The following is a 14,346-nucleotide window of genomic DNA, read 5'->3' as shown; positions in this document are numbered from 1 at the left end:
TCAGAACTGGCCCACGGGCCTAGCAGACAGGGTGCTGGGGTTGGGCCCCTCCCGTGCCCCAGGGAGGGTTGGCACTGGGTGAGGCTTCGGCCACGCCCTCTGGCCTTGGCCACCACAGCGCTCAGAGGAGCCCTCTGGTTCCCGCGCCATCCCGGATCCTGTCCCCAAGCCTCCTGCCACTGGCTGCTGCCCGTGAGTCCCTCGGGCCGGGCCCCTGCCAGCCCCCTTCCAGGCACTGCCCGCCAGGCACCCTTGCAGGACTCAGTGCCTTTCCAGGCAGGCGAACACCAGGGAAGAGCAGGCAGGCCCCACCTGAAACCCAGGACTCACATGGCTCCGTCGGCCCCGGGGACCCCACTGCGGCTCAGCACCACACGGGCTGTTACTTTTTGAGCTCAGAGGCCTGGCCTGGGTTCTGAAAGCCACCTGGCCCAGCTATAAACTCGGTGCCACAGGACCCCAGCATGGACCAGGGGCCGGGGTTGTGGCAGGGAGTAGCTGTGGATGGACTGGGGCAAGTTACAGCGCATACTAGCAGTGATGCAGAGCTGCCCAGCGACCTGCTACACCCACAGCCTGTGCAGCTACGACAGGGGACCACCAGCATCCGACAGAAATCTACGGCAGAGCTTTAGAAATTAAGAACCTGGCTGGGAGAGGTGGCACATGCATGTGATCCCAGCACTGGGAGGCTGAGGCAGGAGGCTTGTAAGTGTGAGTCCAGCCAGGGCAACATAGTGATTCAGTGAGACCCTGTCTCAAAATAAAAATAAATAAATAAAAGAGGGCTCAGAGGGAAGGCCCTGGGTTCAATCCCCAATACCACACCAAGAAAGAAAGGAATTTAAAACCTGGCTCTGTAAAGGAGTCTGTCTCACGCTTCCAGGCTCTGCTGATGCGCAGTGGCCCTGAGCCCCTGGTGCGGTGCCTTTTCCTCCCAGGTCACACCAGCCGGGCCCCCTTGGCTCATCCCAGCGTTGGGCTGGCGGTGTTGAGGAGGGGCTGGCATCGGGGAGCCGTTGCCAGGCTCCAGGCCCCTGGGAAGCAGCCTTATCCGAGAGGGTTGCTAGTGGCACTCAGCAGGATTGGGCCCCGCCTGTGAGCCCGTGTGTCTCTCCAGAACCCACACGGGGCCTTACCCTGGTGAAGGTGCGAGGAAGTGGAAGGTCTGGGAGATGATGCGGCCACAAGGATCGGTTCCCCAGGACAGGGCTCAGGGCAGCCAGTTTGCCCTCGCTCCCCATCCCTGAGGACAGCTGGACGGTGTCATCCACATGGGCTGGGACCTCCCCAGACCCAGAACCTGCTGAGCCCCCATCGTGGACCCGGGTCGTCCGGAACTTGGAGGAATAAACTCGGGTTGGTGTTGGATCCCCAGTCTCAGTGTTGTCACAGCAGTGGGATCAGCTGCCACCCCCACCCCCGACAGAGACCCCGCCCACCGAGACCACGGAGCGGGAAGAAGCAGCACCCAGTCATCCCAAGCGGGCGGACGGAAGCTCCTGAACACCACCACGTCAGCCGGCACAGGAAGGATGGAGCCACCACCAGGGAGAGCAGATCGAGGAGGGAGGAGCGACCCCCGCTCGCTATGGGGAAGCCGAGGGCTTGACAAAGTTACCCAGCGAGGATGGGCCCGCACTTCACGTAGCACCCTAAAGCCTTACTGCCAACATCACGAGGCCAGCGTGGAAGAGGGGAGCATAAACCAAGTTCCCCGAGGACAGAGGCGGAATATCCTGTGAAACGAAGATGCCTCTGCCCACATGTTAGGCACACACACTGGGGCTCTTAGGGCTCATCCCCCAGGAAGCAGGAGCCGGCTGGGCATCAGCAGCCCGCACGGTAGGCGCGTTCCAGGGGAAAGCTGCGTATGCCGTGATGAGGGCAGCTCCAGTCAAGGGGGCCACAAACTGGGCACGGGCACACACCTGCAAGGCAGCACTCAGAGGCAGAGGCAGGAGGATCAAAGGTCTAGCGCAGCCTGGGCGACTTAGTGACTTGGCGAGGCCTTGTCTCACAATAAAAGGTAAAAGCAGGCTGGGGTGAAGCTCAGTGGGGCCCTGGCTTCCATCCCCTGCACTGCAGAAGAGCAGGGGTCACATGCAGGGAGCACAGCAGACTTGCAGTAAGAAGGAGGGAGCGGCCTTGGCTCTGCAGTCTTGATTTACGAAGAGCACTTTTAACAGAGCAGGGACCAAAGGGAGCCTTCCCACCGTGATTCAGAGCACGGACTAAGGACCAGCAGAGAACGCTGTGCTAGTTGAGCGTGCGGCGTTTGCTTTACCGTGGCAAGTGAGGCAGAGTGCAGCCCAGACGCTTCCCTCCTGCACGCAGGGACTGGAGCCCAAGTGCACGCGTGCTCCTCACTCAGCTGCCAGCCACTGCCCTGGGGACCCTTCCCCGCCAGCCACGGGAGCTCCTGCTGCCGCACCTCGACCTCCCGCTGCTCCATAGGTGCAGCCCAGCTGGACAGGCTGGGGCTTCCTGTGCCCACAGCCCCAGAGGCGCTGTGTGTGTCACCCACCGCCCAGGACAGATTTGCCCAAGACCAGAGGTCAGGCAGGTCCCCGTCATCCAAGGGCTCAGGGCTGGCCGCCACCAGGCTCTGAGCCCACACCAAGCACATCCAAGGACTAGTGGGGGTGTCGTTGGAGGCTCCGGGACCCTCAGCCCTGCAGAAGACAGTCCAGGCCCCTTCCCTGATGCTTTCCTGACCAGGGCCTGCTGTGGTCGGCTGACCCGGGCCTAGGCCGGGTGAGCACCCACAGGCACACAGTGCAGTGCCAGGTTCCAACCCAGATGCAGTTGGTGTGATGGTGACTTTCCAGGGTGGGAGGCGTTGGGCAAGGGGCCTGCTGGAGGGAGCTGAGCCGTCATGGGGGTCCAGGAACCCCTGGAGCGCTTGTCACAGCCTGGTGCCTAGGGGCAGACCCAGGAGGACTGCCCCACAGAGGCCCTGGTCTCTGACGTGCGGCCTCCTGTCTTCAAGGAACGCCATGTGGCACCTTGAGATCGAGAAAGGGCAGCTGGAGGACAGCCGGAAGTCCAGCTGCCAGAGGATGGAGGCCAGGGACCAGCGCCTCTGGGCGCATGCGGCCCAGCAGCTCCACAGGGAGGAGGAGGCCTCAGGGAAGGCAGAGAGGAACTGGCAGCTGCGGGTCCGGTGAGCACTAGGCCATCCCTGCATCTGCTGGCTCCTGGGTACCAGGGCTTTTCCAGCCACCATCACCAGGGCCAGTGTCACCAAAGCCTGCGCCTCCCCAGGGGCCATTCCCGGCTCCAGCCACCTCTGGCTGCTGCTCTGCCCTCCCTGAGCCTGAGCCTGAGCCTGAGCCTGTCCCGGCACCCTGAGTCCCTGCCAGTCCCCAGGGCCGCGGCCCAGGCCTGTCCCACACATCCGGCTTCTGCACACTCCATCGGGCTGCCCCAGCTCGGCCCGAGCCCTGTCTGCCTCTCCTTGCCTGCTTTCTCCTGGTCCTCCTCTCCCGTGTGCCAGCAGCACCACCTCTGCTGGCCCCTTCCCAGCCCCAGCCCCCCTTAGGAGGCCCCCGAGTCCCAGAGCACCTTGTGTTTTGTCTGTGTCACCTACGGGCAGCCCTGACTGCTGCCCCTCCAGGGGAGAGGCTGGCGCAGGAGCCACCGACCCCTGCCTGTGTCACTGCAGGAAGCCCTTGCACACACAGAGGGAGCTGGGGCTCCAGCACCAGAAGCTGGTGGAAGACGCCCAGAGGAACCACCAGGTGGCGGTGAAGTTCCTGAAGGCCTCCCTGGGCCGGTGGGTTCCCCTCTGGACCTCACTTGCTGTCCTGGCCCCTAGATCTGAGGATGTGGGTCCCTCGCCTTTGTCCTGAAATCCCCTTTTACTGTGAGGCTGTCAGGACCCAGGGAATCTGGTTTTAGCTGTGAGGTGCTGTTGGTTTTTGGAAAAGGCCTCGAGGCGCAGTGAGCCCAGGAGGGAGAGGGTGGCCGTGGCCTCCCTGTGGTGCCTTCGCTGGCTTCTTGGTGGAGGACACAGCACCCGAGGCCACTGTTCCACTGCCCGCACGCGGCCTGCTGTCCCGTCAAAGGTGTGTCTTCCTCCAGAATGCGGGAGCGGGAGCGGGAGGAGGAGCTGCAGTCCCGCGAGCACCTGCAGCAACGCATGGAAGCCGTGCTGGCGCTGAAGAACAGCATCACCGCCAACCGGGTAGGAGTGTGTGGTGTGCACGCGTGCGCACGTGTGTGAGCGTGCCGACGTGTGTGTCCCTGCACAGGCCTGCGCAGACACCGGGGCTGCAGCGGTGCCTGTTTGCAGGAGACGCTGCGGAAGCTTCAAGCCTGGGGCCGGGCAAGGATGCAGCAGGCGGAGCAGCAGGCCCAGGCGGAGCAGCAGGGGGTCCGGGCCCAGGGCAGGGACGTCTTCAAGCACCTCTCCCACCGGTGCCGCCGCCGCCAGGAGCTGGAGGCGCAGAGGCGGTACGGGCTGTGGCCGGGGAAGGGGGCTCCCAGCCCCTGCCCTGCGTGGCCTTCTGCCCAGCCGTGGCCGGGACCCTCCTGACTGGGGAGGGGGCCCCTTTCTCCTGCCAGGCCACTGCCTCTTGCTCTGCCCCCAGCTGCAGAAACCCTGGGGAGCAAGGGCCTGTGTCCACCTCCTCTAGGGGCCTTGGTGGGGCTGGAATGCAGCTCTGCTCGGCCCCCTGGTCCCCAGGCAGCGGCTGCTGCCCACGCCTGCCCTACGCTTCCCCATCCTGTCTCCCTGATGGAGTTCAGTGCTGCCTCCCAGGCCCTGCCTTCCTGGGTCCCTGAGCCAGGGTCCAAGCGAGGCTGAGTCTCCCACCCTAAGTCCACACGCAGTGCCCCACGCCTTCTCCCTGGGGGTCCTTGCCCTGGCGGGCACTGCTGGGAGTCACCCTGGGCACACAGCGCCCCCTTTGGTCGGGCCCAGACCTGGCACCTGGGTGGCCCCCGCAGGGCTGCAGACATCCGGCTGTCTTCTGAAAGGCACTTCCTGCAGGGCCTTCAAGGAGGAGCAGAAGCTGCGGAAGCAGGAGATTGTCAGCCGGATCCTGAAGGAGGAGGCCGTGGAAGAAAACCGCAGGAAGAGGCAGCAGCCCCCCACCAAGGCCACCACTCTTCAGACCCTGAGGGGCCGGGCCCGGAGCCACACCTCTGCCTTCTGTGAAGGGAAGGCGCCCCCCACGGCCACCAGGCACTCGCAGGTGAGCAGAGCCATGACATTTCCAGCCGGAGGGAGGAGGAGGGCACCTGAAGGCCAGGGCCGCGCACCCCCAGGGCACCACCAGGGCCATTTCCCTCTGGGGGCCTCGGCCCCCAGCACCCCTGAAGAACCCTTGTCTGCCCCAGGGGCCCTCTGCCCTTCACTGCATCCCCTCTTGGCCCACAGAGGCCTCCCTGTCCCCCGCGTCCCTCCACGGCAGCTCCATCTGCCCTGGGTGCGGGTCCCAGGGTGCAGGAGGGTCCTCCATTCCTAAGACGACCCAGGAGGACAGGCCTAGCTCACCTGGGCCCCAACAGGCCTGGGGGCCACCACGGCTGCCCTCTGAGTTTGTGTGGGCCTTGCAGGGCCAAGTTGTCTCCAGCGACAACTTGAGGTGAGGAGCAGGTGGGGAGGGGACTGCGCAGCCTCCCACCAGGCGTCCTCCCATGACACGGGCATCTGTGTGCTCTGCTGAGCTGGTGGGAGCCATTCAGCGTCGTGTGCAGATGAGCGCGTTCTATTTTAAGTGGAGAAAGTTCCGACTGGGTGCGGGGCTTCATCCCCTTGTGGCACAGTGGAACTGGGAGCAGGCGAGGCTGCCGCAGGCCCAGCTCCTGGGGGCCCTTAGTGGTCTCCTTGCCGCATCCACGTGTGCCACATCTCCATGTGCACAGCCTCCTGCTCCACTCCCCTACAGCCCAGCGAGGCAGCAGTGCAGCCCATGTCCCTGCTGATGCTGAAAGCCTCTAGTGAATCCATGCAGACCGTCCCCGGGGCCACCAGCCTGGAGGAGGAGATGCTGTCTGAGCCAGAGATTCTCGGGCTGTGGAACGAGGACCATAGGAGGTACCAGGTGACCGCTGTCTTCGTCCCCACCCTCCTGCACCCCACCACAGCCTCCCCCAGCCCAACCTCCTCTCGCACTGAGGCCTTGGGGAGCTGGTGTGTGCCACACAATCCTCCGCCACCAGGGCCTCTGGGTCAGCCGCACATGGTATGAGTGGCTGGTAGGGCCAGGGGCGGCGTCACCCTGTGCACCGTCAGGGAAGCCTTGCTGGAGAAGGATGGCTGGGCATCCCTCCATGCCTTTCAGCAAACACGGCCACCCAGTGCTGGTCCTGGGCCCAGGTGGCAGCCGTGTCTGTCCCTCCAGGGGTTGTCACCCAGCCCTGGGCTTCTGTAAACATCAGTCCCCTGCTTCTGGCAATGCCACTTGGCTCTGCCAGTTCTGGGGACGCGGAAGAGACTGGCCAGGCCAGCTGTCCCACTCGTGTCCCGCGGGGAGGGGTGGGTGAGGTGGGCAGGCCCCGGCAGCCCCCACCCCAGAGCTCTGGGCACCGGCACCACGCGTGCCAGCCCCGGTCAGGCCCGGGTGACTCCATACAGCACCATGGTCCTGGCCGCCAACAGCTGTCAGGACCTGGCTCCTTCCCTCTGCCCAGAGCTCAATTTTCGTTGATCCCACTGGAGAAATTGCCTTTTCTTACACTGGCTCCGTGATCTGGAAGATTCCCCTCTGCTGTATTTCCCAGGACTTGCTGCCTTTTGAACATTTCAGCTTGCTTCCTTTGGTTTCTTTCCGAAGTGGAGTGCAGACTCGCTGCTTGGCCTGAAGGCCATGGTGGCTCCAGGTGCTGGGTCCCCATCCCGCTGGTGGCTGCCAGCCCTTGAGGCAGCACAGGCCTCTGTCTGTCTGCACCCCAGGTGCCCCAGGAGGACGTGGACCGCAAGCCTGTGGGCGGGACGAAGATGGACAAGGACATCCTGGCCCGCACGCTGCAGCAGCTGCGCAGCGGGGTGGTCCACAAACAGGTGGCGTCCGGCCGGGAATTCAAGGGCCGCCCCTTTAACAGCAAGCCCGAGTGCATCCACTTCAAGGTGGGCCTGCTTGCCTAGTGTTCTGAGCTCTAGAAACCTGGCGGCATTGGCATGGTCAGGCCAGGCAGACTGGGCCTCCCGGGTGATGGGTGGCCTGATGTCCCTGCTGGCTCCCCCTGCTGGTGGCCTGTGACACTCACCAGCTCCTCGTGCACCCTGGGGCCAAACCCAAGGCGGGGAACCAGGGGTCCTCCTGGGACCACCAGACAGCAGCGAGTGTTGCCGGATGCTCACGGCTGCCACAGGCTTGGGATCCTGAGGCCTCCTGCGACCCTCTAGGACTTTGATGTCGGCAAAGTGTACAAGAAGAAGATCACGCTGGTCAGCACGACCTACACACTCAACTACTGCAAGCTGGTGGGCGTGGAGCAGAGCCTCCAGGACTTCATCCGCGTGGAGTGAGGCGCGGGTGGGCCCCTGGGGTCTGGGCATGGACCCCACAGTCGGGTTCCCAGGGGCTGAGGGCTGCTCCTGTCCTCCTGTCCAAGTCGCCCAACTTCCCGGGGGTGTGGCCCAGGACCGTGCGCCCAGCCACGGGATCCTGTCGCCTCTGACCTCACAGCCCCCACAGCTGCTGCCCACCACGGGAGGACGGGCAGCTCTGTGCGCTTTGTGCTGCTCTTTTGCTTCCTCTCTGTTGAACCCCCGCTTATGCACCTGTTGCACCTTCTTCACTGGCTGTTCTCCCTCTCTTCCCCTTAACGCGGGCTCCTCCTCCATCTCGACTCCACCTCCACTGTGTTTTCCTCCTGTCTTGTGCCCCTCGTGCCTGGGCTTCCCTTCCAGGGCAGCTTTGTCATCTCTTCTACTTCCAGCTCTGCAGCCCCAGTGTGGCTTCTGAGTTCACAGTTAGTGTGTGCCGCACAGTTTCTAAAATGGAGTCTGGGCCGGACGGGACCCTGACGTGCCCCATCTGTGCCCTCCCTCCCGATGCAGTTCCCAGGTCTCTCCCTGAGCAGGGCCAGCCACCCGTGACCCGCTATCCCCTTGGGCACTCAGTCGAGTCTGCCACAGGACCTCTGCCCCTCCTGGCAGTGTCCAGACTCCTTCCTGTGCAGAGCCCCACGTGGACAAGTGTGGCTGGGATAGAGGTCTGGGACCCGGGATTTCCCAGGCTCACTGCTTGGAGCCCAGGGTCGCTATGCCAGGCCCCCAACACCCTGGCAGCCACAGTCGGATCCTGGGGACAGGCTTTTCCCTCACACCTGGGGCTGCGCCCGCCGGCTCCCAGTGCGAGCCCCTCAAAGGTGCTGCACAGGTGCTTGCCCTGACCTGGGCCTTGGGTCTCGCAGCCCCACTGCCACAGCTGCTGTTCTCCGCCTCACGGGGCTTCCTGACCTGGAGCTCTGATCAGTCCCAGCCTGCTCACCCCCGGCCTGGCCCGTCTGCCCCATCCCCTGGCCGTTGCCCCTGTCCCCGTGCGCGGTGTCGCCAGCAGCCACTGCCTCCCGAGCTGTGTCTGACCAGCTGTCAGAGCTGCTGACGCTGCGTCTTCCTGCTGCACTGTTTCTCCTTTCCAAAAATTCCATCCTTTTCAGATGAGCAGGCATTTCTTGATGGCGTCTCGTTCTTTTCCATGTCTGTAGTTCTCTATTTGTGTCCTCTACACTTTTAGCTTCATGTCTCTGCAAGGCCTAGCCCAGTGGCTCTGTGGTGTGAGCCTGACCCTGTGCTGCACTAGGTTCACCCCACACTCCCTGGGCCTCTCACACCTTGGATCCTGGCCCTCTGCCCAGCAGGGCTCCATCCTGCCTCTGGCCGGCTTTGAGCTCACTGTGTAGCCCAGGCTGGCCTCAAACTCATGGCGATCCTCCTCCCTCAGCCTCCTGAGTGCCAGGGTTACAGGCGTGTGCCACACACCGGCTGAAAAGCTTGGGATTTCCTTCTACCTGGCTTCTCGGGGACTTTGCCCGTCAGGGGCAAGTTTTTATATTACATTTTTAGCTGGTGCCTTTTGTACCAAGGATTGAACTCGGGTCCTTGCAAGCACTTTTGAGGCAGGCGGCGGAACCACTGAGCTAAATCCCCAGCTCCTAGCTGGTGCATTTTGAAAGCAGGCAAATGAGGCAGCACCCAGCATTGTAAAGGAAGGCACTGGCAGGGGTTCTTCGGGGGCTCCCTCTCCCTCAGCCGAGGCCCAGACCCAGCAGTGCTCCCTGCAGCCTCCTCGTGTGAAGGGGCTCTTTGCCTGTGTGCCCCCCACCTTGCTATTAAACCCTGACATCCTGGGCCCCGGGTGAGGTCCAGTGCTTCGCAAGCATCTCCTGCCTCCTGGGTGCACGGCCTGGGCCGGGTGCGGTGCCCGAGGCAGGCAGGCGAGAGGGAACCTGGGGCCCAGCTGGGCGTGTGCAGCCGGCGTCCACCCCACCGTGACTTAGCCCACTTCCCACAGCTTCGACCCTCCTGGGCCCTTGTCCGCTGGGATGTCCTGTGAGGCTCTCGTCACCTTCAAGCCCGCGGTGAGTCACCGCCACTCCATGGCCACTTGCTGTTTAGTCCCAGAACACAGCACCCTCGGGAATGCGGGGCGGGTTGCGGGCTGGGGGTTGATCCCCGGCCAGCAGGGGTGAGCGTGGCCTCCTCCCGCCCCAACGCCCCTGTGTGCGGGTGGCTTGTCCCTGCCCTGCCAGGTTCCTCCAGGATGCATTATGGGGCCCTGGGGGCCCAGGCTGCAGTCACACATGGGCTCTGGTCACGTCACAGGCTTTTGTGGTGGCTGGGGTTCTGTTTCTAGATAAACCAAGATCTGGAAGGAAACGTCTCCTTTTTGGCTCAGACGGGTGGATTTTCTGTCCCACTGAAATGTTCAACAAAGAAATGTTCTGTAAGTTGAAGTCCTGCCTCACCAGGCTCCTGGCTGCTGACCCCAGGCACAGCTGTGCCCCTGGAGGGCTGGGGCCGGGCTGGGGCGGGGGTGTGAGGTGTGCAGACCAGCGCCGGGGAGACCTGGACTGGTCCTGTGCATGTGGGTCTGCGACCCCATCCACTCTGTAGCCCTGGGTGTGCAGCCTGGTGCTTTCACTGTGGTTGAGGCAATTTTTAGACATAATGACCAGCAGGAGAAAGGCACGGGGAATCCCCACAGGCCCACTCCTGTCACCTGAGGTGGTCAGGTCTGCCACGGAGCCTCCACTCTCCACTGGCAGTTTTGCCAACCCACTTCCACCCTAACCCTCAGCACCCCACCCTGGCCTGGCCCCCCCTCTCCACTAAGTGCAGGACTCACTCGTCACTGCCTCACACCACAAAGAGGCTGCACGACAAACAACTCCTAACTCCACAGCTTTCGGTGGCAGCAAGGTTTGGACCCAGGCTGGGGTGCTCAGGGGCTTGGTAGTCAGGGCTCTGGGCCTTGAGGCATGAGCTTCTTGTGGAGGGTGATGGAACCCAGAAGTCAAGGCCACTAGCCAAATAGATTCCACAGCTCCCAGAGACTCACTGGCCACCGCGAGTCCACGTCCAGGCCCAGCACTGGGGTCAGGGAGCCCAGCTCCAGGCCGCCAGGAAGGAGGCGGCAGGAACAGAAGTAACAACATTCCCAACTGTTTCCTGAGGCCAGGCCTCTGCGTCTCCCGCTGTCCCCAGCTGCCTTTGGTGATGGTCACTTTGGAGGCCAGGCTGCCACTGAGGGGCGTGACGTTCATGTTCACGGGCCTCTGGTGACCAGGACAGCGGCCTCCCACCCCACCAGCCTCCCTTTGCCCACGAGCTTGGCCGGCCGGTTCTCTCCGGGACGCTCTGGATTTGTGTGGTCGCTGCTGCCTGTGGTTCCCTGGGCCCCTGTGTTTCCTGTGAACTGGACACTGAGTTCCTGTGGCTCAGGGAGACCATTGCTGACCTGACGGCACTGTGTGCCTTGGGGCCAGTGCCCCGGAGGATCTGGGGTACAGAGAGGCAGGGAGAGGCCCAGGAAGACCTGGGAATGCAAGCCCCGTGTCTCTGTCATCGTCACAGTGTCCAAGGGGGAGCCCACGGGGTCACGGTTGGTCCTGGTCTCCGGGAAGCTTGGCTGCTCGCCTCAGCAGCAGGGAGTGGGGAGCCCGGCCTCACCAGCGCCCAGGACAGCCTCATGGGCTGTGTGCAAAGGAGCTGCGCCTCTCACCCACACACGGGGTCTGCAGCCCGGAGCCCTCACCCCACTCCGAGGGAACGGCCTGCATCACAGCACCGCTGACCCCCAGTGGCCACCCCACCCCCACCCCAGTCGTCCCTGGATGAGGCAGCTGCTGGCTCAACCGTCTTAAAATCACAATGGGGACCCCAGATGTCATGGTCAGGGCACCAATCTACGCCTTCCGGCGTGCAGTATGCAGCTCGCACACGTTTGCAGCAGCTGGAGCCAGATGCAGGCACACCTGCAGGCTCAGGTGACAATCAGGACAGGTGACCTTGCCTTGCGTTGGATCCCCGGGCCACGGCGACAGCGGCGAGCTGCCCTGATGTTGGGCACTGAGCTGGGCACGGTGGCACCCAGCTCAGTCTGCTGTCCTTTGGCAGCTGTCCCTGGACAAGGAGCTCATCTGCTTCGGCACTCACGTGGTGGGACAGACCACGTCCCGGACCATCACGCTGACCAACACTGGGGCGCTGGGCACCAGGTTCCGGTTTCTCCCGGCCCCCAAGGCCTGCGAGCTGGAGGAGTCCCAGTCTGTCCTGAAGCTGGTGAGTGTCCCGCCCGCTCTGGCCAGCAGCCCTGGTTCCTGCCAGCCGGATGCGAGTGCGGGGCTCTGGCCCGGGGCAGCCGGAGAGGGAGGAAGGGTGAGCCTGACATCAGCCAGAGCCCCAGAGCCGCCCCCGGGGACCTCTGTGGCCATCGGCCTCGGCGCCAGCAGGACACTGTCCCCTCGCATGCACGGCGATGGGACGTGCCAGGGCCAGCAGGGCCACCGCCCATATGAGGCATCCCCAGAGGACCCACAGGCCGGACAAGGAGGAAGGAGGCGGGCTGGGCCCAGAGCGGACGTCCGGTGGACGGGAAGAGCCGACGCCCCGCACCCCCTTTCAGAGCAGCCCGCACACCTGCGAGGACAGGAGTCTCTATGAGAGGGCGGCGCCCGACGTGTCCGAGACTCCGCTGGAGGCTGGCACGTCCTCCCTGCCAGACACCCAGAGCCAGAAGGACTCGGAGAAGTCTGAGGGTCAGAGCCCAGTTTGGGAGCAGGGACCTGGGTCCCGGGGCCACCCCACCTGCCAGAGGGGGCTGGGAAGGGTGCCAGAGCCCCAGGCTTCTCAGGACTTCAGTTTCAGGTGACACCAAACAGGAAGACACTCATACACTCAGAAAGCACTGGCTGCGCAGTGGGTTGAAACTGGCATCCAGGTGAAGCTCACAAGACTGAGAGAGCCTCGGCTTCAGACCCCAGGCCGGCCGTGGGGAGCGAGGGCGTCGTTCCGAGGGCGGGCAGAGGCTATGGCCTACGCCCCTGTGGTTGCCATGGCGGTGTGTAGGTGTGGATGGCATGCAAGGACAGTGAGGCGTGGCTGCAGCCCCAGCAGCCCCTGCACTGTGGTGCTGTCTGCTTGTCATGCCCTTCCTGCTGCTCTGCAGAGCCTCGGGTCTGTGTGACTTCAAGGCAAGCACAGCTGCCCAGTCTTAGCCTCTCTGAATGGGCTTCCCTGTGAAGAGCCTCCCACCAGGGCCCCCTTGCCAGCCAGAGCCCTGGTGCCAGTGCCACCCCAGGCCCCACGCACCTCTGTAAGCTCCTGGCTGGGCAGGAGGTACAGAGAACACCGGGCTGGGTCCCATCAGTCTGGCCAGGCTCTGGGCTGGCTTGCCACATCTGGCTTCTCAAATTTAAAGACTTCAACCTCAGAAATAGCCACCTGCTTCCTCCTTCTCACACACCATGTGTCAAGTGCTCAGTGGCAACATGCAGCCAGTGCTGTGAGGGAAGCCTGGAAACCCGGATTTCCCCAGACACCAAGCTCCATGGGCCTGGCTGTGCCTAGAGGGCCCCACCTCTAAGGGTCCATACAGCTACAGGTGGCAGTGGCCTGTCCAGGAAGCCTTTTATTCTTTATTTTGAGAAAAGTTCTCATAAAGTTGCTAAAGTTCCCAGTTTGGGATCAAATCTCTATTTCTCCTGCTTCAGCCTCCCAGAGTGCTGGGATTACAGGCGTGCACCACCACACCCAGCTAAGGCATCTCTTCTTGAGTGAGAATTCCTAATTTTAAAATTTCCAGACTTATTGATTGCTTCTTTGGGGTTTTGTGTGTGACCCATTCTTTGGATTTGTTTCTACCATCCTGCTTTGTCTCCCAGAACCAGAGGGTGCACCTGCAGCCGGTGGCACGGTGACCAGCCCCAGTGAGGCCCAGGCGGAGATCACACTGGGAGAGGTCAGCCCAGCCCCGCTGACACCTGGGAGCCAGAGCTGCAGGTGCCCCGCTCCTCAGCCCCATCCACCCGGAGCCAGCCTGGGCCTGCAGTCCGGGGAACCCCATGGTCTCACCCAGAGCAGCCCTGTCCCCACACTGAGCCAGGCAGGCCGGGCAGCAGGGCCAGCTGGAGAAGATGCTGCCCGTGGGGCCTGCATGGCCAGGACAGGTGCAGGGGCGGCAGGCTGGAGCCTGGGCAGTGGGTGCCACCCAGGGACAGAGCCCTGTAGGAAGCTGGCAGTCACGGGTGGTGGGCGGCGTGAGTGACCGCAGCATCTGCTGACCCGCTGCCACCTGCCTGTGCAGGTGACCGAGGGCGAGATCAGGCCCTTCGGCTCGGTCAGAGCCCCCATCATCTTCACACCGGCCGTGCCGGGAGAGGTGCACACCCGGTTCCAGGTGGTGTTCAAGAACCTGCAGTGCCCCACGGTGAGTGAGCCGCTGCCGTGCCATGCCCGCCCAGGCTGGAGCTGCCCTGGCTCTCAAGGTGCCCACACACGCCCGGGCACACCAGCACACCCCTGCGGGTGCATGCACGGGGATGCACACATGTGCAGGACCACGTCCACACGCATTGCACACATGTATGCTCACACAGACTCTTGTTTTTCGTACTGGGGATTGAACCCAGGGCACTCTGCCACTGAGCCACGTCCTCAGCCCTCTTTATTTTCAAACAAGGTCTCAGTACGTTAGCCGGTGCCCAGCTAAGAGCCCTGGTTTTTTGGGGTTTTTTTTGACAGGGTCTCAGTCTCTAAATTAGTGAGGGTGGGCCCAAATTTACAACCTGACTGCCTCAGCCTCCCTCAGTGCTGGGATTCCGCGCATGCACCACCACACCTGCCCTTCCTTTTTTTTTTTACTTGGGTCCTTGTGCTTGTGAGGCAGG

The 14,346-nt window shown here is 63.3% G+C and overlaps 1 protein-coding gene across 13 annotated transcripts in view; it reads left to right on the top strand.

Annotated features, from left to right (window-relative positions):
* Nucleotides 1-14,346, top strand: part of Cfap74 (cilia and flagella associated protein 74) — a 40,198-nt gene that overhangs the window by 11,035 nt on the left and 14,817 nt on the right. For 9 of the 13 annotated variants that reach the window (XM_087214540.1, XM_087214543.1, XM_087214550.1 and 6 more), the window contains 15 exons: nt 2,993-3,166; nt 3,620-3,778; nt 4,087-4,189; nt 4,298-4,458; nt 4,997-5,201; nt 5,898-6,053; nt 6,905-7,078; nt 7,358-7,476; nt 9,471-9,537; nt 9,813-9,902; nt 11,576-11,740; nt 12,084-12,216; nt 13,171-13,233; nt 13,342-13,418; nt 13,764-13,886. In XM_087214540.1, the coding sequence (XP_087070666.1) occupies nt 2,993-3,166; nt 3,620-3,778; nt 4,087-4,189; nt 4,298-4,458; nt 4,997-5,201; nt 5,898-6,053; nt 6,905-7,078; nt 7,358-7,476; nt 9,471-9,537; nt 9,813-9,902; nt 11,576-11,740; nt 12,084-12,216; nt 13,171-13,233; nt 13,342-13,418; nt 13,764-13,886 (1,969 nt within the window). The remainder of the gene's footprint in view (nt 1-2,992; nt 3,167-3,619; nt 3,779-4,086; nt 4,190-4,297; nt 4,459-4,996; nt 5,202-5,897; nt 6,054-6,904; nt 7,079-7,357; nt 7,477-9,470; nt 9,538-9,812; nt 9,903-11,575; nt 11,741-12,083; nt 12,217-13,170; nt 13,234-13,341; nt 13,419-13,763; nt 13,887-14,346) is intronic. The other 4 variants (XM_087214542.1, XM_087214546.1, XM_021243416.2 and 1 more) reach the window with 4 other exon arrangements.

The sequence above is a fragment of the Heterocephalus glaber genome, unplaced genomic scaffold, assembly GCF_053883595.1.
Source record: "Heterocephalus glaber isolate CG9 unplaced genomic scaffold, H.glaber_assembly_v1.0 deba00001447, whole genome shotgun sequence".
NCBI classification, from domain to species: domain Eukaryota; kingdom Metazoa; phylum Chordata; class Mammalia; order Rodentia; family Bathyergidae; genus Heterocephalus; species Heterocephalus glaber.
This window is presented reverse-complemented; position numbering and strand designations above follow the sequence as displayed.